This window comes from Diceros bicornis, chromosome 2 (genome assembly GCF_020826845.1).
Source record: "Diceros bicornis minor isolate mBicDic1 chromosome 2, mDicBic1.mat.cur, whole genome shotgun sequence".
In the NCBI taxonomy this organism is placed as follows: domain Eukaryota; kingdom Metazoa; phylum Chordata; class Mammalia; order Perissodactyla; family Rhinocerotidae; genus Diceros; species Diceros bicornis.
In genome coordinates this window covers 86,591,660-86,604,202 of record NC_080741.1, presented here as the reverse complement: position 1 = coordinate 86,604,202, position 12,543 = coordinate 86,591,660, and the positions used below count along the sequence as shown (strand labels likewise).

The 12,543-nt window shown below is 40.0% G+C and overlaps 1 protein-coding gene across 2 annotated transcripts in view; it reads right to left on the bottom strand.

Annotated features, from left to right (window-relative positions):
- LOC131420009 (ER membrane protein complex subunit 3-like) overlaps positions 1 to 12,529 on the bottom strand; it is a 38,761-nt gene extending 26,232 nt beyond the window's left edge. The window contains exon 1 of one of the 2 annotated variants that reach the window (XM_058565689.1): positions 12,233 to 12,529. In XM_058565689.1, coding sequence (XP_058421672.1) covers positions 12,233 to 12,387 — 155 coding nt within the window. In that variant the 5' untranslated portion in view covers positions 12,388 to 12,529. The remainder of the gene's footprint in view (positions 1 to 12,232) is intronic. The other variant, XM_058565679.1, reaches the window with a different exon arrangement.
- Between the last annotated feature and the right edge of the window lie 14 nt (positions 12,530 to 12,543).

Below are 12,543 nucleotides of genomic sequence, written 5' to 3'. Positions count from 1 at the left end.
GTGCTTGGTATTCTCTCTACTCCTCAGCACAAACCACCTGCTCTAAGCAGTCAGTTCACACCCTCAAGGTCCCGTGTCACCTGATGCATATTCTAGCTTCTCCATACCTGGGAATGCTCTAGCGCCCCTCTCCTTTACCAATTCTACCCCACACGCCTTAACACTTTCTTCCAGCCCCACCTTCTCCATGAAACTCTTCCTGATGCCTGGCATCCTCATGGAATTCTCTCTGGTCTTCCTCCTCTTGACCTCGTTATACTGTACGGTTGACTGCTCTATACACAGGCCTACAGAGGTGACATGTCATATGTTCTGTTCCCTGGGAGCTAGTCTAAAACTACTCAAAGTATGGCCTACGTACCAGTGCTGGTCTGTAACGAGATAAGTACAGACATTAAGAATAAGAGTTTAGAAACTTTTACAGTAATTTGACATTGTCACAACATCCAAATATGTGATCAAAATATTTTACAAAAGCAGGAATGTGCGATAAATGGAAAATTAAAAAACCAAAAAACTAGTCCTTCACCACTCATAGTTTAAGCAGCACTGGGTCTAGAACAACGGGGAAAATTTTAAGCTCTGGAGTTGGAGAGATTGGTTCAAATACTGGCTCTGCCACTTATTAGCTATGTGATCTTGTGCAAGTCACTTAAATTCCCTACACCTCCATTCATATTCTGTACAATAACATTTATTCTCATTGAACAAATACTTCTTGAGCTTCTGAATGCCAGGTACTGTGTTAAGTGATATGAAAACAGTGATCAAAAAGGAAATATCTCATGAAGGTTAAAGTCTAGTGGAGGAGAAAGACATTAATCAAATAACCACAGGAATAAATGTGAAATTCACCTCTTATGTCCTAGGAAGGAGAGATGGATGGTATGATGGGAGTGTATAACATGGGCATTTGGCCGAGTCTGGGAAGTCAACATCTCAAAGAAAGCTTTGCTGAGGATGTATGATTAAGTTGGAATCTTAAGGATGAGTAGAGATTACTCACATGGCAATTTGCTGGAGGGAAGGGCATGGGCAAAAGCTCTATGGCAGGAAGAAGCACTGTGTCTCTGAAGACCTGAGAAAGGTAATATGGCTGGAAGAAGAAGAGCTATGGAAAATGTGGTGAAAACGAGGCTTGAGAGGTGGGCAACGGCCAGACTCTACAAGGCCATGTGGGTTCCATTGTATTTTTTTTTTAATTGTGGTAAAAGACACATAACATAAAATTTACCATCTTAACCATATTTAAGTGCACAGTTCAGTTGTATTAAGTATATTCACCTGGCTGTGAAACAGATCTCCAGAACTTCTCATCTTGCAAATCTGAAACTCTATAACCATTGAACAATAACTCTCCTTTTCCTCCCCTCTCCCAGCCCCTGGTAACCACCATTCTGTTTTCTGTTTCTATGAATTTGACTACTTTAGATACCTCACATAAGTGGAATCATAGTTATTATCTTTTTGTGTCTGGTTTATTTCACTTAGTATGTCCTTAAGGTTCATCTGTGTTGTAGTATGTGACAGGACTTCCTTCCCTTTTAAGGGTTCCACTGTATTTTAATCTTTAGCTTAACAGCAAAAGGGGAAGGAAAGGGAAACCCTATTGGTGGGAATGTAAATTGGTGCAGCCATTACAGAAAACAGTATGAAAGTTCCTCAAAAAACTAAAAATAGAACTACAATATTATTCAGCAATCCCACTTCTGGGTATACATCTGCAGGAAATGAAATCAGTTATCTCAAAGAGGTGTCTGTACTGCCACGCTGTCTTGACATGAGTACAGCCATGTTTGGCCACTCCATTGACCTACAGCCACCAGCACAAAAAGAAATATAAAAGCTGCTTTCTGTGTAGTGGGAACTGGCCTTTTCCTGGGAACTGGCCTTTCTCTCACGGAGGGAGTTGCAAGTTGTAACATTTCAAGGCTCTTGGAGCGTCGTAGCACGGGATGGACTGGCCATCTGTGCCGGGCTAGGACGATAACCAAAGAGAACAATGCACGTACACAACTACTGGGCTGGGACATTAGCCAGGGGGCTCAGTGCACGTACGCCACTGATAACCATTTGTGCATGGAAACACTAAATGCTTGCTCTGCAAACTCTGTAATTGCTTACTCTAAAAATTACTGATGGTATAAAAACTGCTGGAAACTGAGACCCGGTGAGAGTTCCACCTGTGGAAGGGACACCTTGCCCAGGACGTGTGATCCTTGCCCAGCCGCGTCGATTGACAGGGCTCTCCCGGCAGTGGGGCGTGGATGTTGTGAGTAACTGATTTGATGTGAAGTAATTGATTTGATATAAAGTAATTGATTTGATATGTTCTCTTTTCGGTCAACCTGGTGTTTCTCTTTCTGGTTGATTTGTGTCATTTCTCTTCAGCCAATGTGGGTGTTTTCCCTTTCCAGTCGGGCTGATGTTTTTTCCCTCTTAATATTTGACCTATTTGGATCTGTTTGCAGACTGTCACCTTTACTATCCTCTATATAATAAAATATACCTTCAGTCCATTTGTTTGGAATAAAAAGTGTCTTTTACGTCTCCGATCAAATCCCTGAACCTCTCATAACATAATTGGCGCTGTGAGCAGGATTCGATTAAGGAGATGGCTTTTCTGTTCAAACAAAAGGTAACTAAAGCCAAGTTGGAAGAGATCCCAGGATGGGAGGACCCTCCCTCTTACACTCTGGCTGGGGAGTGGGCTCACAGGTCAGGATTATGTAAAACTTGGGATGTTCGTCTGCAAAATATGAATCATTGGATGTGACCAAAACTTTACAGACAGTAGGAAAAAAGAGATAATGTTTCTTTTCTGGCACGGCCAGGTTAATGTTTATTGACTGCTTATCGTCGGGCTACGGAAGATAGGGATAAAATACAAGGGAAAATGTACTCTTGAAAAAAGAAGTTTCAAATTTACAGTCCCGGCTGATGTCACCCAAAATAGAAACTCTTTCCTTGCCGTGAGCCTGGCATTCTAGTTTTATTTGGCCCCTCTTAAGTGACAAATAGTGAGCCTAAATGTGTATCCAATAATAATTTGGCGAGCCAGCCGGGAGGCTCTTTGTCCGTGGCTGGGTGGGCCTGGGCCGGGTGGGATGTCCTGGGAAACAGTCCAGCAGCTGCCTAGGTGATTTGCCCTGGGGACTGTTCCCAGTGCTTTCCATCTGACCTGGCACCGCTGACCCTGGGCACATTTTTCTTATGACAGGGAAACAGCCTCTAGAATTATTTGTTTGTTTGCCTATTTGTTTGTTTGTTTTTGCTTACACCAACAACTCCCTTCCCCTCCATCTGGAGTCCTGTCTCTTTAAGAGGCAGGGCTATCCCTACTGGAGTGGGAATAATTACAGGACTTTTACCCGGAATCTGTTAGATACATCTATCTGTTCTGTTTGGGATCCCATTTAACTGTCTGTTCTATATGTTTGTAATTTTAAAGGGGGGAAGTTCCATCTATCCCCAAAGAGAGCCCTCTGGGCCACCTCTTGGCTAAATGGGCTATATTCAGCTAGGAGCCCATATCCAAAAAAAAGATAATTCTTTATTATAACACCACATTGCCACAATATTCCATAGACTCCAGAGAAAAAAAATGACCAAAATGGGGCAATTTCAATTTACCAAAACTAATGTATTTGCTTATGCAATTGGAAAAAGCCAGCTAAAAAGTTAAACCACTAGTGGAAAGCCTATTTTAATCTTTTGAGGTTTTTAAACAAAATCAAAAATACTACATTGCCTCTTTAAGAAAAAATAATTAAACAATTAAACATGCCAGCAGCCTAAGCTGAATCTGCTGCTCCCCTCCCCTCTCTTGCTGAGCTTCCCCGCTTCAACTCCCCCGGAATTCCTGATCTAAAATTAAGCAAGTAAAAATAAATAAACTTTTAAAATAATTTAAAATTGGGATGGCTATTCTGGAAAATCTGTTTCAGATGAGCTCACCTTAAGGGTCACCCTTAAAAGAGAGGATTCAAAACCTCTCACGATAAAATACAATCTTTAATTAATACACAGAGGCTTCTAAAAGACAAAGTTATTTCAAAAACAGCTTCCAAAATCTTTTTGGTAACTTAAAGCTTTAGAGTTTTGCTAAATTAAGTTGATAAAAATTTATTAAGTCTCTAAATCGTTTCCACATAAGATAAAACATTAAAAATTGGTTACTAAACATAAATTTGTCTGCCTATGGTCTCTTATCTCAAAAAAAAAAACTAAAAAATGCTTACATTTATTGATAAACATGTTATGTACATGTTAAAAAATTTTCTATAAAAAAATACACATTTCTAAAAAGTCTATATACAAAAAAAACAAAAGGTATGTTGTCCATAAAAAAGATATAAAAAATAAAAATATTTATGTTTATTTTGTTAAAAAAAATAAATTTATCCTAAAGTACTAAAAAAAAAAAAAAGACATAGGACAAATTCTAAATATAAAAAATAAGTGACAAAAGGTTTATAAAAGTAAAGCCCTGAGGAGTTTTGCACATGATCAAGTTGGCTAAAGTAAGCTGATAAAAAATTAAAATTTGGCTTTCTCTCTTATAAAGATAATTTTCTTAAACTTTTGGTCTGCTCTTTACATAAAAATTAAAAGATGTTCTTTTGAGTAAGTCTATGTAAAAGACAAAACACCTATGTTTTGTTAAAATAACTTCCTATATTCAAAAAAACTAAAGTCTCTCCCTTAAGGTTTTTGTTTTTGTTTTTTGACTGTTTTAACTCTCTGTTTGCCTTTAACTGTTTCTGTTGTCAACTTGATTAAATAAATAACTAGGCATTGTTTCCTATTTGACCAAGTGTTTTAAAATCTTTTGATATTTTTGATAAACTTCTGCCAAAATTAAAGTTTTTTAACTTAAAAAAAAAATTACAAAAAGACATATAATTATGATGCCAAAATACAATTGTTACTGTATTTCATGTTGATGCTCACAGTTCTGTAATTTCTACAAAACAAAAGTATAACTCTTATGCTGATCAGCTGGTGCAAAGTCATGCAACACACAACCCAGGCTTAACACAATGAATCCACGAAAAGAGTGGACACTTGGGAGAATAAACATCATACAGGTGGGCAAAACAAAGGGGAATCCTTGTCACCCATGATGATATTGCCACTTCAATAAAACAATATCAGTTATGCCAACAGTTAAATAAACGGGGAGTTCCACACCCCTACCAAGGTCATATCCAAAAGGGATTATTTCCCACCCATACATGGCAAATAAATTTTATTGGACCATTGCCAAATTCTTATGGCTATACTTATGCCTACACTGCTATTGATACATATTCTGGTTATGTATTGGCTATACCAACTAAAGTGGCCACTCAACAGAATGCCATAAAATTATTGAATATAATTAAGTTATATTATAAAACACCAAGGCAAATTCAGAGTGACAACGGTTCCCACTTTACAGGTAAGTTGATTCAAACTTATACCAAGAAAAATTATATAAAATAGATTTATCATATACCTTATTACCCCCAAGCTGCAGGCCTCATAAAACAAATAAATGGATTGCTTAAACAACAATTGAGGAAACTTGGTCATGGCTCATTAAAGGGGTGGCACAACCATCTAAGTACTGCTCTAAATCTGTTAAATAACAGGCCACTAGGCCCTAATGAGACTCCTCTGTCAAGGTTGTTACCAGCAAAGATTACAAAAGTGGCAGCCGCCACCCATGAGCTTATGACCTTAACCTGTTGGCCCCTGACTCAGTCTGCTAAACCGCCTTTTCGTGCCACGGCCGAAGCGGCTGGATTGGATTTATCTACTGTTCATTCTATTCAATTGCCCCCTAAGAAGCAGTCTATAGTCCCTACTGGGATAGGGGTACAGTTTCCCAAAAATACCTTTAGTTTGTTAAAAGGATGCTCTAGACTGGCAACAAAAGATATTGATGTACTGGGAGGAGTCATTGATCCAGATTACCAAGGAGAAACAAAATTTATATTATATAATGGTAGTGACACAGTACTAGCTGCAGAGTCTGGGGAACGAGTGGGACAATTATTGGTGCTTCCCCTCTTGACTCCAAATATATCACAAGGACAACCTCCAAGTAAATTAACTAAAAGAGGAATGCAAGGATTTGGGTCTACAGATGGATGAAAACCTGAAACAAAAGTGTGGGTGACACATCCACCCAATGCGGCTCCCCGTGCCGCAAAAATAGTGGCCCAAGGGCCCACTACAACACTCATAGTTATGTATCCAAAAAATAAAGTTATATCACGTTCCTAAAAATTCTGTTTCTTTGCGTGAATAGATACTCCTGCTATGTTCACTATGCTATGCTGCACTTCCATGTCTGCTGCAGACCTCCACACCAAGTAATGTCTCCGTAGGACAATCTTTGACCCTGCACTGCTGGACCAACTGCTCTACACCAGTGGGACCTATAACCTGGACTATGAATGGCCGAGAAATTTGGTCTCAAAAACATCAAACAATCTCTCAATATAAGCCTATATCTGACCAGTCACGAAAAACTAGTTATAATTTCTCTATTACCCTGCCTTCTGCTACCCTCTGTGATGGGGGCTGGTCTGGACTTCTGCAAGCTAATTTGTTAGGCCTAAGTGTTATCTTGTCTAATGTTATCTTTGATACTGTACATGATTTACAAAATCAAGTTAATAACATTTCATATTCTAAGGGGTTATTTAATTGGTTGCCTTGGGGTTTGGGTCCTTTATTGTGAGATAGTTTTATAATTATTGTAGTCATTAAATTTTGGATTCTTGGATATGCCTTATGTACTTGTGTACAAAATTCATTGTCTGTGCATATGGTGTCTTACGATTAATGGAGACGGCCACGGCCGAATATGTCTTGACATGAGTACAGCCATGTTTGGCCACTCCATTGACCTACAGCCACCAGCACAAAAAGAAATACAAAGCTGCTTTCTGTGTGGTGGGAACTGGCCTTTTCCCGGGAACTGGCCTTTCTCCCACGGAGAGAGTTGCAAGTTGTAACATTTCAAGACTCTTGGAGCGTCGTAGCACGGGATGGACTGGCCATCTGTGCTGGGCTGAGACGATAACCAAAGAGAACAATGCACGTACACAACTACTGGGCTGGGACGTTAGCCAGGGGGCTCAGTGCACATACGCCACTGATAACCATTTGTGCATGGAAACACTAAATGCTTGCTCTACAAACTCTGTAATTGCTTACTCTGAAAATTACTGATGGTATAAAAACTGCTGGAAACTGAGCCCCGGTGAGAGTTCCACCTGTGGAAGGGACACCTTGCCCAGGACGTGTGATCCTTGCCCAGCCGCGTCGACTGACAGGGCTCTCCCGGCAGTGGGGCGTGGATGTTGTGAGTAACTGATTTGATGTAAAGTAATTGATTTGATATGAAGTAATTGATTTGATGTGTTCTCTTTTCGGTCAACCTGGTGTTTCTCTTTCTGGTTGATTTATGTCATTTCTCTTCAGCCGATGTGGGTGTTTTCCCTTTCCAGTCGGGCTGATGTTTTTTCCCTCTTAATATTTGACCTATTTGGATCTGTTTGCAGACTGTCGCCTTTACTATCCTCTATATAATAAAATATACCTTCAGTCCATTTGTTTGGAATAAAAAGTGTCTTTTACGTCTCCGATCGAATCCCCGAACCTCTCTTAACATGTACTGCCACGCTCATTGCAGCATTCTTCACAATAGCCAAAATACGGAAACAACCTAAGCACCCATCAATAGAGGAGTGGATAAAGATGACGTGGTATATATATACAATGGAATATTATTCAGCCATGAGGAAGAAGGAAATCCTGCCACTTGTAACAACATGGATGACTCTAGAGGACATTATGCTAAGTGAAATGCACAAGACACAAAAGGACAAATATTGTAGGATTCCACTTACATGAGGTCCCTAGAGTAGTCAAATTCATAGAGACGGAAAGTAGAATGGTGGTTACCAGGGGCTGCAGGGAGAAGGGAATGAATGGGGAGTTACTATTTAATAGGTTCAGAGTTTCTATTTGGGATGATGAAAATATTGCAGAAGTGGATGGTGGTAATGGTTGCAAAACAGTGTGAATGTACTTATACCACTGAATTGTACACTTAAAGACAGTTAAAATGTTAAATTTTATGTTATGCATATTTTACCACAACTAAAAATAAGAGCAAAAGGGAAATACTGAAGGATTTTAAGCTAAGTTCTTCATATATATTATCTCATTTAAAGTAATTACCACTGTAGTTGGCACATCCTAAGCACTACATTAATAGTATCTGTTATTTTCCTTTTGTATGTTTTATCACTTGGACCAAAACTCCCTGAGAGTAGGGTCTTGATTTTGTCTTATTTTGTACCCTATAGCATACAGCACAGTGCAGGGCACATGGTGGGTCATCAATAAAAACTTGTTCACCATAGATAATTTGGGACTTCTACAGGCACTGCAATCAACAGAAATTCAGCTAGATCTCCTATATTTACATTACTGAGTAATTTCGTAGAACTGGGGTTGAGAATCATGACCTTGAGGCATTTCAACCCTGAACCAAGGCAAGCTTAAACTATCCTGTATATTCCAAACACTTAGTTTCTTCAACTGAGATCCCCCGATGTATTCTCTGAGGTCTGCAAATTCTATACGAAATTTTTAATTTTGCATTTTCATTTCCATTAATACTTTTTAGGTCCTTGTACTGGTTATAAAGATAAAGCTTCTCTTTTGCAGTGGTAATTTACAACTGAAAGACATTTTCTTAAAATACAACTTTAGTTTTTAAAGTCAGTATTTCTCAAACTAGAGTTCCATATTCTTAAAGATCTGTGTTTTTTTTCTTTCCAGAGACTCAGCATATTCTTCAAGCTTGAGAACCACTTTTTACATACATTCTATCCCCAAATATAGTCTAATATATTTCATTTACATATTCTCCAGTTTGGGTTTAATACATTTTAGAAAAATTTTAGTAAGTTTTGAGTAAAAGCTTAATCATTTATGAAACCAAATGTCCCATTTTGTGGTCCTTCAGGCTAATGGAAACTTACACTGTCCAGTCAGCCCTCCATATCCACAGGTTTCGCATCTGCAGACTCAACCAACCTCGGATCAAAAGGCCTACGATGGTTGTGTCTGTACTGAACAGGGACAGACTTTTTTTCCTTGTCATTATTCCCTAAACAATATAGTACAACTATTTACATAGCATTTACATTATATTAGATATTACAAGTAATCTAGAGATGATTTAAAGTATATGGGATGATGTGCACAGGTTATATGCAAATACTAAGCCGTTTTATACAAGGGACTTGAGCATCCTTGGATTTTGGTATCTGTGGGGGGCGGTGTGTGTGTATGTGTCCTGGAACCAATCCTCTGCAGATATCGAGGGATGACTGTATTTAGAGGAATGTCGTGCAACTGAAAAACATTTTTTGCCTTGGACTTTGGCCAGTTCAGAATCACGAGTTCAGGGGCCGGCCTGGTGGCGCAAGCGGGTTAAGTGCACGCACTCCGCTGCGGCGGCCCGGGGTTCGCCGGTTCGGATCCCGGGCACGCACCAAGGCACCGCTTGTCAAGCCATGCTGTGGCGGCGTCCATATAAAGTAGAGGAAGATGGGCACAGATGTTAGCCCAGGGCCAGTCTTCCTCAGCAAAAAAGAGGAGGATTGGCATTGGATGTTAGCTCAGGTCTGGTCCTCCTCACAAAAACAAACAAACAAACCAAAAAAAACAGAATCACGAGCTCAGCATTCCACCCAAGTTCAAAAGATGACCTGGTGGGGTACAGTCACACCATGTCAGAGCTAGCATGATCCAACCACCTCACTTAAGGGATGGAGTAATTATGACCAGAGACGTTGAGTTTTCTCTAAAGCAGTGGTTCTCCATGGAGGTGGTACCGCCCTCTAGGGGGCCTTAAGGAAATCTGTGGAACTTTCTTGATTGTCAAAATGATGGGGTGGAAAGAGCACATGTCATTTGTTAGGGGTAAGGGATGCTAAGGAGCCCTCAATGCTGGAGACAGTCATGCAATACAAAAAACTGTCCCATGTCTCACACTATGAATATCTCACCAAATTATTTTTAACTATTTGAGCCTCAAGCCTAATTCTACTTTTTGTGGGGGAGGGGGTAATGATTTTTATATATTCTAAATTTCCAGTTATGCAACGACTGAGCAAATATTGGAAAAACTGCACTTTGTTTTGTTCAGAACTTTATCAAGAGTTGTTCACTATTTAGGAAAATTACATCCAAGACAGCACTGCCTTCTGTGATATCTAAGCAGCTAACATATTGTATCAGCTTACAATTGAACCTGTCCCAACTATGGCGATTTTATAGCTACGTGCATGCACCTGACTTCTGCATTACACCTTCTAGGACCTTTGTGCACAAGCACTTATGAAATACAAATTAAGTTATTTTCCTTTTATTTCTCCTGATGGTTACAACTAGAGCATTAAGTTGTTTGTTTTTTTTTTTTTAACGTTCTTGTATGTAGATTGCATGAACTGTGAATTCCATTCTGGGTTAGAAAAGGGAGCTTTGGGTTTGATATCATTCAGAACCATCACTCTGAAATTACACAGAGAACCAGGAGCAGAAAATTGTGGCAGAGAATCTATGACAGCAGGAATCCTGGTCAAGAGAATTGAACTTGGGAGTGAGACTGATCTGGGTTCAAGTATGGGCACAATATTTTACTATTTTGGTTATTCTGGGAAGGCTACTTAACTTCTCCAGGCTTCCTTTTCTTCAACTGTAAAAATGGGCTCAGGATTATCTCATATTATTGTCAAGATAAAATGAGAACAATTTATTGATGTCAATAAAAAAATAAATGCTGAATGTCTGACCTCTTTCCATTTTGCATCTTTCTATAGCCTTCCTTTCTGTGGTGAACTGACTTCTTAAGGTTATTGCCAGGAGGTTGGTTCTGATCAGTTCTAAAACTGATGCCACAGAGAAATAACTGAAGTGGCCGCTGTGGTATAGTAGAAAGAGATCCAGACTTGGGAACCAGAAGACTTGGCTTCAAGCCCTAAATGTCACCATGTGTGACCACAGAACTTAAGTCCCAGTTTCTATAAAATGGGACAACAGCATCTACCTCATAGAGTTGCTCTGAATTTTAACTAAGTTAATGAATATAAGTGCTTAGCATAATGCCTGGCATAGAATAAGTGCTTAATAAATGTTGGTTTACTATTATTATTAGCATAATTGGGAAGCACAACTGGAAACAATAAAGCAGTGCTTCCCAAACGTCAGTCATTCTTATTCCACAGTTATGATTTTTGTCTTATTCGCCTAGTACCTGAACTATTAAAAACTTGGTATTTCTTATATTTCACCTTTTTCTGCTTATATAAGCGTAAAAGAAATCTTTAAGTTACCAGCAAATGGAAAACCACTATTATTTGCCACAAAGAGAAAAGTAACTGTTATAATAAATACAATAAAAACAAAACATTATTAAATTTTAGCTGGACACTGTTGCCTGTGGAAAGTTCTGAACCTGAGACTTGCTCTTTGTTAAAATGGGAGATTAATAAGTGACAGGGAAGTGTTAAAGACATATTAGCATTTACCTGAGATGGTCTTCGAAAATAATCAGAACGATTGACTGAAAAATGTTTTCTATTTTAATATGGCAGAGGCACAGGTCCGGATGCCACCTAAAATCATCTCAAATTACCTCTCTCCATAGATAAATACTGTAATGAAGCACATGAGGAAGAAGCTGCCTCCACTGCAGGAGGGAAACTGATCATTACAACTCCTCACATCTCTGTGGTAGTTTTACCTTTGCAAAGCACTTGGTTACTTAGTGTTTCAGCTGACCACCATAGTAGTCTGGTAAAACGAGTATGATCACACCTACTTTATCTATAGTTCACTGATAAGCCCACCGAAGATTGGCGACTAGCCCAACAATATTAACAGCAACATTTTTTTGAGCACTGAATACGTCACAAGCCCTGGGCTAAAGGCACATATAGACATTATCTAACATTTAATCCCCTCGCTAGCTCTATGAGGCATGTCCTGTCATCAACCTCCTTTTACAGATGACGAAAGTGAAACACAGAGGTAACTCGGCCAAGATCACCCAGCCCGTGGGGGCGCGACGTGAACCCGGGCAAATTCACATAACCCCTGCACTTTCTTGCCCAAGGACACGGGGCAGTGAGGTCGCCAGAGAGGGGAGGGCGCTGACCTGTCGGAGACTTGTTCCTGGGTGAGCTTCTTGTCGCTCTGAAGCAGGATGGACACGTAGTGGCGGATCATGCCCACGAAAAAGGTGATGATAACGATGGGCAGGACCACCCAGAGGCGGATGTTGGAGTCGAGCAGCAGCTCGGGCCCTGCCATCTTCACAGAGCGCCGCCTCCCGGTCAGGTGGAGCCGGGTTTCTCTTCCGGGAGCCGGGGCTCCTCTTCGAGTTCGCCTCTGGACCTTCTCACACCTCTCAGCCTGGCAGGCCCTGCACGCTACAGCCGCCTAGGCCCTGGCGCACTGCCGCCAGCC